Source organism: Rattus norvegicus, chromosome 14 (genome assembly GCF_021556685.1).
Source record: "Rattus norvegicus strain SHRSP/BbbUtx chromosome 14, alternate assembly SHRSP_T2T, whole genome shotgun sequence".
NCBI lineage: Eukaryota > Metazoa > Chordata > Mammalia > Rodentia > Muridae > Rattus > Rattus norvegicus.
This window is the reverse complement of record NC_141547.1, coordinates 31,545,001-31,557,709: the sequence shown is the minus strand read 5'-3', so window position 1 is coordinate 31,557,709 and position 12,709 is coordinate 31,545,001. Positions and strand designations below refer to the sequence as shown.

Below are 12,709 nucleotides of genomic sequence, written 5' to 3'. Positions count from 1 at the left end.
CACTTCCCACATTTTCTGAAATTGGTTCTCCTACGTAGTTTGGCTAGTCCTGGGGATCCTCTTGCCTCCCCAGCATATGGGTGTATAGAGAAGTTTGCCACTGAGCCAAACCTTTTATTATGTGCCTGCTAAGGCTCTGGACTCAGGTCCTTGTGTTTTTGCAATACACAGTTTCCAGACTGGGACATCTCCCAGAATACCTCTTGATAAAAACTATGTGAGTGGACTTTAGCTGTTTCCACCTTCTCCTACTCATCCATGTCCTGTCCTGTCCTGTCACACAGAACAAGCCTCATACCGTCAGTATATCTTTGCCAATCTTTTCTCCCTATTTATATATACACACAAAAAATTGTAAGTAATTTCATTTCTCTTTATACAAAGTATGGAATTAAGGGCTAGAGAGATGGCTCAGTGGCTAATTATAGTGTGTCTCTATAGTGGGACCTGAATTTGGCTCTGAGTACCCATGGTGGGCTGCTCACAACCACCTCTAAACTCCAGCTCTGTCTTGGGATCTGACACCCTCTTTAGATTCCAAAGGCACTCACAGATATATGTGGTGTACAACACACACACCCCACCCCACCCCCCTCTCTCTTGAATGCTAGGATTAAAGATGAATGTCTCTGCCCAGCTTAAAAAGAGAAAGTTGGGGCTGGGGATTTAGCTCAGTGGTAGAGCGCTTGCCTAGGAAGCGCAAGGCCCTGGGTTCGGTCCCCAGCTCCGAAAAAAAGAGCCAAAAAAAAAAAAAGAAAGTCAGAAAAACAATGTAGAATTGGGTGGCCGAATCATCTTCATCTGCCTAAGTTACTAATGCACATTCAGTACATCCTTCAGTCATTCTGAACCAGAGTTCACATGGTTTATTTTGCTGGTTTGGAGGAAAAGTTAGTCAGCTCTTCTATCGCACAGGAAGTCAAATTCTGGCTCCTTCCTTGTTCTCACACACTGACATCTGAAATACTGGAGACCTTCATGTTTTAAGGGTTAAATGTTTAAGATTTCTGTTTTGGTTGAGGATGAACAGCATGGAAGAGACCAAGCATTTCTTTTATAACTTTCATCTCCTTAAAATACCGTTTTAAAAGAAGCCTCAGATGCTACAGTGTTCCATAGTCCAAAGTTTAAGCTTTTGGAGAATACCAAAAGAAAAGAAATTAAGGCTAAGTTTCAAGTAAGTCCTTAAAGTACCATCTATTTAAATATTTAATATATTCTCTAACATAAATGAATGGCTTCTGAAAATGCAGTTTTCTTCTAAATATTCATATTTTTCTTAATCATCATGATTATTGACCTTTTTTTAGATACTTTATGTGTCCGTCTGTGTTTATGCCTGTATGCTCACACATCATTAGAAGTGTCCAGTGTCTCCTGTCCCTCTTACAGATGGGCCTTATTATGGTCCTTCCCACCTGGACTCTGACTTTTTTTTTTTTCTTGAAACAAGGCCTCATGCTGCCCCGGATAGCCTAGAAATTGCCATGTAGACCAGGCAGGCCTTGAACCCAGAGATACTACTTCCTTTTTCTTCTGTGTGCTAGGAGTAAAGGCATGTACCGCCATGCCTAGCTGTCCTTTCTTTTTTACATTATTTATTTAGTGGAGGGGGAACGCCTATGCTGCTGTACTTGTGTGGAGGTCACACAATGATGTGGGGAGGTAGAGTCAGCTCTTTGTACTGTGTACATGCTACAGTTGGAGCTCAGGTCATCAGGCTTTGCGTCAGGCACCTTAACCCACTGAGCCAGGCGGGAGCCGTCTCTCCTGACTCTGGGGCTTCAAACGGCTTGCACATTAACCTCATTAGATAATATTATGTTCTTTATACTCTTAAATAGCAAAAGTTCAGTGTATTTTGAAGCTATGTTTGTCCTAGATATTGACCAAAGCGGGGGATTATGCAGAAAAAAATACATTTAGACAGTAATTGAGTGAAGGTTTCATGTAGGATTTGCTGGGAACGTAGAACGGTTGGAAGAATGCTGTCAGTCTGGATGAGAGAGAAAGACACGGTGCTTCATTCTTGTAGAATAAACTTTTGCCATCTTCAGCCTTAATTCAGTGATTAATAGTTCTCAGCTGTATCAGATGTGATACATAACATAGAAATGTTGTCTTACCATAGCTTTCAGAGTGCTAAATAACTAAACTATTTGAATATGTGGGAGACAGAGAGGAGGATCAAAGGCCAGCCTTGGCTACATGAGGCATGTTTTAAGGGAAAAGGAAACCAGCATGCCTATAATCCCAGTGTGCCTATAATCCCAGTGTGCCTATAATCCCAGCGTGCCTATAATCCCAGCATGCCTATAATCCCAGCATGCCAATAATCCCAGCATGCCAATAATCCCAGCCATTGGGAGGCAGAGGCAGGGGCCTTTGTGGGTCAAGGCCAGCCTGATCTACTTAGTGAGTTCCAGGCCAGTTGGGGCTCCATAGTGAGAAAAGAAGTACCAAATAAGTAAGGAGTGTCCCTTCCCCCATCCACCCTTCTCCCTTCTAGGAACATGACCAAAGTAACTTGATCTGTGTCCTCAAAGATTACCTGTGTATGTTCTCTAGCAAAGAGCTTCTTAGTTTTCAATATCATCCAAACAGTGACTTACTGAGGCATGATGGCTTCTGTTTGTGTAAATGACTTTAGTAGACCTCTGGTGCTTTTAGATACTTTAAAAAAAAAAAATATATATATATATATATATATATATACACACACACACACACACACATTCACACACACTGCTCAGTACTTGCAGGATACTTTGGTAATTTAGGCATGATAGCTCTTTTCAAAGAATAGATAAAATATAGTAAAAAGTTTTATATTATACCTAATGTATATTATCTCAATAATGATAAAGGATTCTCAATTTCTTTTTAGACAGGGAGATTTGAAGAAGAAGAAGAAGAAAAAGAAAGGTAAGACTTTGAAGGAAAAAGACTGCATGCTTGATTTCTGTGTTGAGATAGCCCAGGCTGACCTCAAACTCAAGGCAATCCTCCTGCATCAGCCTCCCAAATGCTCAAACCACAAGTGTACATCACCTTGCCTGGCTTTAGATTCTCCTTTCAACAATAAAAATAGTTTATTCCTAATAGAACTATCTGGACTGTAAATGCTGTTCTCTTATGGTGTTAGTGTAAATTCAGAGTGCTGCTGTCAATTAGGGTTTCACTGTAAAAAGACACCATGACCAAGGCAACTGTTATAAAGGACAACATTTAATTAGGGCTGGTTTACAGGTTCAAAGGATTAGTCCATTATCATCATGGTGGAAAACATGGCATCATGCAGGCAGACATGGTGCTAGAGGAGCCAAGAGTATATATATATATGAATGACCTCAAAGCTCCACCCCCACAGTGACACACTTCTCTAACAAGGCCACACCTCCTCCAGTAAGGCCACACCTCCCAGTTTCAGTTGTTGTGTTATGTAATCCAAGGCATAAACACACTATTTGGTCAATTTTGAAGCTATTCTAGGTGTATTTCTCATTTATCAATTGTTTCCAGGAAAACTGCCTAAGAATTATGACCCAAAAGTTACCCCAGATCCAGAAAGATGGCTACCAATGCGAGAGCGCTCTTACTACCGAGGAAGAAAGAAGGGCAAAAAGAAGGACCAGATCGGAAAAGGAACACAGGGAGCGACCGCAGGAGCCTCCTCTGAGCTGTAAGTTGTGGTCTCAGCATGCAGTTCATCTGGAGGCTGACTCAGTGACACCTCCCTGATGTGCTGTGTGAGAAACAGTCCTCCTTCCTGGACAAGGATTGCAGCATGTGAAAGGAAGCAAGCACAGATTTTATTGCAAGCACTAAAACTATGTGATTATAGTGTTAAAAAGTATTGTAGACGCTATGGGAATGACCCAGCAAAGGAACTCTTGCCCTGGGTTTAATTGCTAGTCAGACAAGCCATGAAACAGCCTGACAAGTAATTGTATTTAGTTTAGAAACTAAAGATAATGTCTCATTTAAATGTACATTTAATTTAATTTAAATGTGAATTATTTCTATATGGAATTATAAGTCACTTAAAACTGATTTTCTAAACTTAAAACATTTGGCATGTAGCTTATATTACATTTTCTTTAACTATAAAATGGTTTTAAAATATTCCAGAGCGCCATGGACAGGGGTTTGGTACATCCATCCTTGAGACAGGTGGGAGGTTGTCAGGCGTGGAGGTGGCATCCGTGCACGTGCTGCCCACACCTTTCCTGTATTTTTTGAGATGACTAAAATCCTTTCTGGTTTGATGCTCTCAGGGACGCCAGTAAAACTGTGAGCAGCCCACCCACCTCCCCAAGACCTGGCAGTGCGGCAACGATGGCCTCCTCTACAAGTAACATTGTACCCCCAAGACACCAGAAACCCGCAGGGGCCCCAGCAACGAAAAAGAAGCAGCAACAGAAGAAGAAGAAAGGAGGGAAAAGTGGTTGGTGATGGCAGTACACTTGTCACAGGCTGTTCTTAACCCAGTGTCAGCGACATTAGGGACATAATAAAGGTGACACAGCAAGAAGCACAGAGCTCCCTCCTCCATCCCCATAGTCCTGAAATGATTTCTTACACTTGAGATGGGAAAGCAGCACCCTCCTCAGACTGCCTAGTCAAACTCGGCCTGTGTACCAAATAGCTTTCCAGGGAGAGGCCTGCAGATGGCAGCACAAGACAAAGACAGGCTTTCCAGGGCTCCCAGGGTTTAAATTCTCTAGTGGGAAAATACATGCTCCTATCAAGTCGCACCTTAAATTATGTCTTACAAGGCTAAACCTGGAATCTTCTGAGCATTCCAAGTATGTGTTTAGAGCTATCATGGATGAAAAAGGATCTGAGGAACCAAGTGGCCAGACTCACCGTCTAAAATAATCTTAACCATAAATTCTGTCCTGTGATACTGGAACGGGGACACTTTCACATGTGTGTGTATATTTGTGCACATCTGACTCCTTTGTACCTTTGTCGTTTTCATTTTCGGATTATGTTAACATGCTGATTTAGTTCCACTGAAGACCTCAGAAACTGTATCAGTGTTCCAAGTAGTTGACTCTTAGACCCAGGGTTCCGAGGGCAAATGGGTTCGGGCTTCTCAATCAGAACACTTAATGGCTACTATCAAGAACATAAAAGTCGGCTTCTTTATCGTAAGAGGAAACAATGTCAGGCGGTATTGACATTCACAGGAGCATTTGGCCCTGTTAATAATCAGATGGCTCCCCTTTCTGGTTATGGGACATGACCATCATTACCTTTTTCAAAGTGCCGTGGTCTGCAGTCATTCTGTGGCCTGAATGCTGCTCCCGTCTTTCATTGCTAGCAGGCCACTGTCACACTCAGCAGTCGTGAGACACACACGGGTGCCTCCCCATGCTTAGGACTCATTTATGCCACCTGAGGTATCATTCGTTTCACACCTATATTTCCTGTGGTCAGTTACTCTGTTCTTGTTAATAAACGTGCTGCTGTGCGGAGCATTATCTATTGAAACGTCTTCAGTGGGTTTTTGTAAGGCTCTCCTGCTCCATGGAATTAGAAATGGGGGTTGCTTTTCTGTTTGCCATAGTCAGTATGTGCAGTGGCGTCTAAGGAGGATTACACTGCTCTCCAGAGGACTGAGTACCTGCTACAGGACTAGTGTTTAGGATTGCACCTCCTTTGCTTAAGCGGACCGACAGAATCTTGGTGTACTAAACCTTGAGAATTTTGTTCTAAGACATCATGGCGAAATACATACATAGTCCTCTTAGTTAGCATTGCTAGCATTTAATACTGTCATTGCTAAGCCACAGAAACCTCATTTCAAATAAGTTATTTATCTAAACTTCATCTGTATTAACACTCTAGTAGCTATTTGGGGAGAAGTCTTTAACCAGTTCTCTGTGTGTGTGTGTGTGTGTGTGTGTGTGTGTGTGCGCGCGTTAATAAAAAACTATGTGGAGAACCTCATTCTCTGTGTCACATTTTAAAATAAATATTAAAATAAACTAGTGGTGAGTGTGAATAAAGATGTTTCGGGTATTGGCATTTTATGAAGGACTTCTTGTTAATATGTCTAAGAACTTCCTTTAAGATGAATATCTAAAATGGTCTCCTGCTCCTTCTAGCAAAACTATAAATCTAGTGGATTGGGAGAACTCAGTTTTAACAAATCAAAATTCAGAGGCTGGAGAGATCGCTGAGCAGTTAAAGCATTCGCTGCACTCCAGAGGCCCTGAGTTCAGTTCTCAGCACCAACATGGCAGCTCCCCTGTCCGTGGCTCTAGTTCTAGGGACTCTCACAGCTCTTTGGCTGGCCCCTCTGGCAGCACAGGTGTGATACACATATTTAACACTGCAGGCAAAACACCCATAAACAAAATAAATCTTAGGAAAAAAACAGACTATTGGTCTGTGCATTTGTAAGGCATTGAACCTAATATTTACAAGACAACTCAAGATAACTAACCTTAAACACTGTCCCATTGCGCAAGCCTTCTGGAACTTGGCCATCACTCCTTACCAGCTTATGTAGAATATTGAAAAAGTCGATTTCATGTACAAACTGTATTTTTCCCTATGGTGGGAAAAGAAAGGGGTCTCAACATGCTAGCCTGGTATTGAACTCAACCATAACTTCAGTCTGAGTTTAAATTCTGTATTTTCTCGACTCCCCAGCACTAAGATACAGGCATGGGGCAACCACATCCTAATGTACGTAATTTCTCCTTACTGAGTAGGAGCCTAGGGCCTTTATCACTGACATACTACCCCCTTTCCTAAACACTAACCTTGTTAAATTGAGATATCCTGAGTCAGTTCCTCAGCTAGTTAAAGAAACATGTCACCTCTCTGAAGTTACCACATACAGACCAAGAAGGGTGACTAGACTTTGGCTCGATTTGTTTTTTGTTTTTGTTTGCTTTGTTATGGGTTTGTTTTGTTTTTGGTATCTGTCCTGATTAGCTGTCAGGACCTGCAATCTGTCCTTAGCTGACAGTCTTGAATAGCAGCCCCTTTTGTGGCTCCCAGTGGGATTCATGTGGAATTGGGACAGGGGGATTATAAATTGCATTCTGGGGTGATGGTTGTAAGCTGAGGAAAGGTGGGGAATCTTCTAGGGACTCTGGTGCCCTAGGCATTCTTAAGTTAGAGGTGTGACTACTTGAGCGAATTGGGGGTTGAAGTCTCCAGGTAGCTGAAATTCTTTAGGAGTTTCTTCTGGAGCAAGAGGTGCCTGAGGACCTCCAGCAACACAGGCCTCGTCTGATTTTCCAGTTCTCTGTTGAAGGTCACCAGGCTCCCCTAGACTGGGCTTGATCCTTCCTGAGGGTCTTAAGTTCAACGAACTTGTGTGCCCTAGGCAGACGCGCTAACGCAAAAATGCCAGACCGCCCGCTGCGCTCACTGGCGCGCTGTGGTGACCGCGGGTGTGGCCTACGCCTTGTGGACCTACGTCTCCACCTTGAGCCCCACACCAGGGCCATACCTGGCAGGATCCAGGGCCGCGGCTCCGGCGCGCGGGCGCGCGGGGGATAGAAAGGGAAAGATGGCGACGGGGATAGAGAGGGGGAAGGCTAAGAAAGAGAGTCAAAGGTTTTCTCTGAGCTCTAGGGAAACAGCGATAAAGGTAGAGAAGGAAAAAAGGAAGGACTTGGAAGTAAAAAGCAAAGAGAAGGGGAAAGAGAAAGGGAAGGAAGAGGAGAAAAAGTCTGTAGAGGTGAAAAACAAGAAGAAAGAAGTAGGGAAGGGAGAAGATAACGGGAAGGATGTAGGCCCGAAAATAGACCAAGGGAAAGAGAAAGAAGAGGAGAAAAGAAAGAGTGCCGATGTGAAAACCAAGGAGAGTGGAAAAGACAATGGGAAGGAAGAGGAGAAAAGGAAGGATGTCGATGTGAAATCCAAGGAAAACGTGAAAGAAGAAGAGAAAAAGAAGAGTGTGGACCCGAAAACCAAGGAGAACGGGAAAGGGAAGGAGGAAGAGAAGAAGAGCATGGATCTGAAAACCAAGGAGAATGGGAAAGGGAAGGAGGAAGAGAAGAAGAGCATGGATCTGAAAACCAAGGAGAATGGGAAAGGGAAGGAGGAAGAGAAAAGACAGAGTGTGGACCCGAAAACCAAGGAGAACGGGAAAGGGAAGGAGGAAGAGAAAAAGAAGAGCGTGGATCTGAAAACCAAGGAGAACGGGAAAGGGAAGGAGGAAGAGAAAAGACAGAGTGTGGACCCAAAAACCAAGGAGAACGGGAAAGGGAAGGAGGAAGAGAAAAAACAGAGTGTGGACCCGAAAACCAAGGAGAACGGGAAAGGGAAGGAGGAAGAGAAAAGACAGAGTGTGGACCCGAAAACCAAGGAGAACGGGAAAGGGAAGGAGGAAGAGAAAAGACAGAGTGTGGACCCAAAAACCAAGGAGAACGGGAAAGGGAAGGAGGAAGAGAAAAAGAAGAGCGTGGATCTGAAAACCAAGGAGAACGGGAAAGGGAAGGAGGAAGAGAAGAAGAAGAGCATGGATCTGAAAACCAGGGTGTTCGGGAAAGGGAAGGAGGAAGAGAAGAAGAAGAGCATGGATCTGAAAACCAAGGAGAACGGGAAAGGGAAGGAGGAAGAGAAGAAGAAGAGCATGGATCTGAAAACCAGGGTGTTTGGGAAAGGGAAGGAGGAAGAGAAGAAGAAGAGTGTGGATCTGAAAACCAAGGAGAATGGGAAAGGGAAGGAGGAAGAGAAGAAGAGCGTGGATCTGAAAACCAAGGAGAACGGGAAAGGGAAGGAGGAAGAGAAGAAGAGCGTGGATCTGAAAACCAAGGAGAACGGGAAAGGGAAGGAGGAAGAGAAGAAGAGCGTGGATCTGAAAACCAAGGAGAACGGGAAAGGGAAGGAGGAGGAGAAAAGACAGAGTGTGGGCCCGGAAACTGAGGAGGACGGGGAAGAGAAGGAAGAGGAGAAAAGACAGAGTGTGGGCCCGGAAACTGAGGAGGACGGGGAAGAGAAAGAAGAGGAGAAAATACAGAGTGTGGACCTGAAAACCAAGGAGAACGGGAAAAGGGAGGAGGAAGAGAAAAAGGAAAATGACGTGGAAGGCAAGGAGAATGGGTCAGGGTTGGAAGCCAAGAAGGAGCAAGGGACGGAGAAAGAGAAGGAACAGGTCACAGAACAGGTCAAGGAGAACAGCAGCACCTTCATTAAAACCCTGTACCCGCCGCCGGTAAGAGACCTGGGACCGGGACTCTCGCTTCCGAGGCCACTGTGGGCATCCAGGCCCGCTAGCTCTGTTACGTCGTCGCCGAACTACGCAGAGAACCGGGTCTTGTCAGCAGAGAACCGGGTCTTGTCAGCAGAGAACCGGGTCTTGACCGCAGAGAACCGGATCTTGTCCGCAGAGAACCGGGTCTTGTCCGAGGGCTTCTGTCTATGGATGAGGGGATGTGCCAAGGTTCGAACAAACCCCTCCTGTCCCCAACTTCATCCCTCCTATGTCCCCGGGTCCTACCCCTCATTGTCTATGGTCCAGAGAACAGGGGGTGGGGTGGGGATCTTAATTGGTCCTGATGGAACACAGAGACTGCCCCTGTCTCTGTCCCGCAGCGCTTACCCCAGCGTGCGGGCCACGTAAACAATGCTGAACCCAAAATTGAACCCTCCTCCTCGAACTTACGGTGAATTTATTCTTTGTAGAAAGAGATAGGGTTCTTGAATGCATGCACGATGAATACATGATGTTTTGAGAGCTCCGTGGTTCTTTTCCATGGGCGCTGTAGTAGTTAGGGTCCGCCTGGCTTTCTGAACACCAGAAGGGAGGGTGGCAGGCTTATTAATTAGTCTCAGAACTCCAGGCTCTGTTTAGTTCAGAACTTTGGCTGGTTCCTTGCCTCAGAGCCGCTTCCTGGTTCTCAACAGTTTGAATTATTACCGGGACTTGATCCCTTGTAAAATACAGACTCCACAGAAGCACAGATGATGGGGGAAATGACTATTGACAAAGAACAGTGTTGTTCAGAATTAGATTTGAGTACCTTCCAGGGTGGTTTTCCAGGAGGCCAGGCTTCTCCTTTTGCCCTTCTTTGTTGTTGTTGGTTTTTGTTTTGTTTTTTCTTGTTTGTTTTTTTTTTCTTTTTTTCGGAGCTGGGGACCAAACCCAGGGCCTTGAGCTTGTGCTTTTGCCTTTCTTATGTGCCTGCCTCTGCCATTTCCCCTAGTGTGAGAAACTGCATAGTTGCTGGTAGTGTGGGCTGGGTTCAAGCCCTCCTAGGGGAGAATAAATTAGATGTTCTTTCTAAACTCCCAGTTGAGTGTTTAGAGCTTTCTTGAGAGGATAGATGTGAAGGACCCTGTGGTTTGGTTTGGCTTGACTCTTAGTGCTGGCATTAGAACCCAGAACTTAAGCAACGAGTGCTACCACTGAGCTACACCACGTCAGCCCAAAGTCTGAGTTGTGAATTTAAAATATAAGCCAAATGTAAGCCACGAGTGTTGAATTCCTAGGGAAGCTGGGCCTGGGGGTTAGGAGGAGGGGACAGTCTTCAGTACAGTATTTCCTATGACTTCGGAAGCTGTTATTTTAGGTGTCACTGAGAAAAACTGCTGCCCATCAAACGATGACCAACTAGTATAAAATATACCCTCATTTCAGCTTTTGGGGGGTGATCTTAGAATTTAGGAAGTATGATAGGGTGACCTGGGTAGGCCCACAGACTGGACGTTGTAGGCGACATAGTCCATACCCCGCAGTCACTTCTTGGTGCTTCCATTATTTATTTTCGGTGGCCCATTCCTTACCTTAGTGTATTCTCAGAACAGCACTATAACACTTAGAATGTGAAAGGAGGCAAGGGCAGGGTATGAAATACTCATGAAAACACCAATTCTTCAGCTGGTGAAGTGCAGCTGTTCACACACAGGACCTGGATTTGAACCCCCAACATCCACATAAAACCCAGCATCAGCCTCTGGCCTGTTTGTGCCCCCACCCCCACCCCCACCCCGAAAGATTCAGGCCAGTGCACCAGATTACACTGCATAAACAATTTTTCTAAGAACAAAACCCAAGGGGTTGGGGATTTAGCTCAGTGGTAGAGCGCTTGCCTAGCAAGCGCAAGGCCCTGGGTTCGGTCCCCAGCTCCGAAAAAAAAAAAGAAAAGAAAAGAAAAGAGAAGAAAAGAAAACCCAAATATATACTGTCTTTAAAATCTGAGGCCTTCACAGACCCTGCTTTCTATCTATATCAATCCTTATTAGGTCATACCTTAAAGCATTTTTCTTTAACACAGATTTTTTTTTTAAATAAATGAGAGTGGTTTCAGTGCCAGCATTAGAGAGAATTAAGGCCACTCTAGGCTAAAAAGTGAGACTCAGGAAAACCAAAAATTCAACAGACAAAAGAGATAGACTAGAGGTTCTAGTGCTATTTAAGCTCTCCTTTGGAACCAGATGTGGTGAGACTTATCTTTCATCCTCAGAAACAGAGACAGGTAGATTTGAGAGTTGACCTCTGACCTCCATATGCATGGTGAGGTGCCCCTGTGTGCGCTCACGTGCACACACACACACACACACACACACACACACACACACACACACACAGAGTGTGAAAAAAAGAAAATGTTTGGAAATTGTTCTGAGATCCATAGATCTGTGACACTGCACAGCACATATATATTTTCTAAGATGTGTGTGTGTGTGTGTGTGTGTGTGTGTGTGTGTGTGTGTATGAAAAGGGACATGGGAATTACATCACAGAAGCCATAGTTTGGGTTTAGACTAGTTAGCAATTCTACCGTTATAATAAGCTCCTAACACAGCAAGGCACACCCTGTTAGGAGCCAGCTAAACACAGACCTGGTTGGCAGGGCTTTACTGGTTTATCTCTTATTTCACAGGTGAAAAACAAGCAGATCCTAGTACTAGGCCTGGATGGAGCAGGAAAGACCAGTGTCCTCCACTTCCTGGCTTCCAACACAGTCCGGCACAGCACAGCACCCACCCTAGGTTTCAATGCAGTTAACATCAGCTCTGAAGACAGGCAGATGGAGTTCCTGGAGAGTAAGTTCTGTTTCTCACCAGCATGCATCTTCAGCCGGAAGCTGCGGTCCCTGATGATGTGATCTTGCAAGACGTGACACTGGACAGGATTCTTCTACACTTCCGGGATGATGTGTAGTTGAATACTCAGGTGCCAGTGGTGCGGGTTGGGGGAAATCACCTTTGTGCTGTCTCCATTTTCTCCCTTCTTTGTAGTGCTGGCAACAAAGGGGGCTTAGAGGAAGGCTTTAGGACACCCTCCTGTATCTCCTGTAATCATCCATCCTCTTCTCTCCCTGTTAGCGATACACAAGCCTAAACAAGTACATGTGCTTCCTCAGTGATGAAGTTGGAGGTGGTCCCAAACCTCTCCCAGCTAGCCGGCAGTCCCAGATCAAGTGTGGTAATACCACCTCACTAATAAACCAGTTCCCAAAGTCAGGTCATGCCTCCTGTCTTCCCCTTATACCTCACCCCTCCACAAGGCTTCATTTGTCTCCATGGCCATTAATGCCATCTAGAGACATCCCGATTTATCTAAACAGCCCAAGCATGTCCAAATGTCTTCTGTCACCCCCTCCTTAGTAGACATGCCTGTGAACTTATGACTTCTTCCTCTCTGCAGTCGGTGGCAGTGAGCCATTCCGCTCCTACTGGGACATGTACCTACCCAAGGGGTGGTTGCTCATCTTTGTGGTAGACTCAGCTG

At 44.9% G+C, this 12,709-nt stretch overlaps 2 protein-coding genes and 1 long non-coding RNA gene across 8 annotated transcripts in view; 2 read left to right on the top strand and 1 right to left on the bottom strand.

Moving 5' to 3' along the window:
- Srp72 (signal recognition particle 72) overlaps positions 1 to 6,017 on the top strand; it is a 27,311-nt gene extending 21,294 nt beyond the window's left edge. Inside the window, exons 16-18 of one of the 2 annotated variants that reach the window (XM_087584050.1) lie at positions 2,888 to 2,925; positions 3,523 to 3,682; positions 4,278 to 6,017. In XM_087584050.1, coding sequence (XP_087440176.1) covers positions 2,888 to 2,925; positions 3,523 to 3,682; positions 4,278 to 4,455 — 376 coding nt within the window. In that variant the 3' untranslated portion in view covers positions 4,456 to 6,017. 2 annotated transcript variants of the gene reach the window in all.
- Positions 3,472 to 9,242, bottom strand: LOC120096735 (uncharacterized). The gene is made up of 3 exons (XR_015637383.1): positions 9,160 to 9,242; positions 6,458 to 6,565; positions 3,472 to 3,769 (listed from the first exon to the last, which is right to left on the bottom strand). It is a non-coding gene; the product is annotated as an uncharacterized LOC120096735 (long non-coding RNA).
- Positions 6,864 to 12,709, top strand: part of Arl9 (ARF like GTPase 9) — a 9,768-nt gene continuing 3,922 nt past the window's right edge. For 2 of the 5 annotated variants that reach the window (XR_015636516.1, XR_015636517.1), the window contains exons 1-3: positions 6,864 to 9,415; positions 11,859 to 12,151; positions 12,626 to 12,709. The exon at positions 12,626 to 12,709 is cut by the window's right edge and continues 92 nt beyond it. Coding sequence is in view for 3 of the 5 variants with exons in the window: in XM_087582451.1 (XP_087438577.1) it covers positions 7,538 to 9,415; positions 11,859 to 12,021; positions 12,626 to 12,709 (2,125 nt within the window). In the remaining 2 variants the exon portion in view is untranslated. 5 annotated transcript variants of the gene reach the window in all.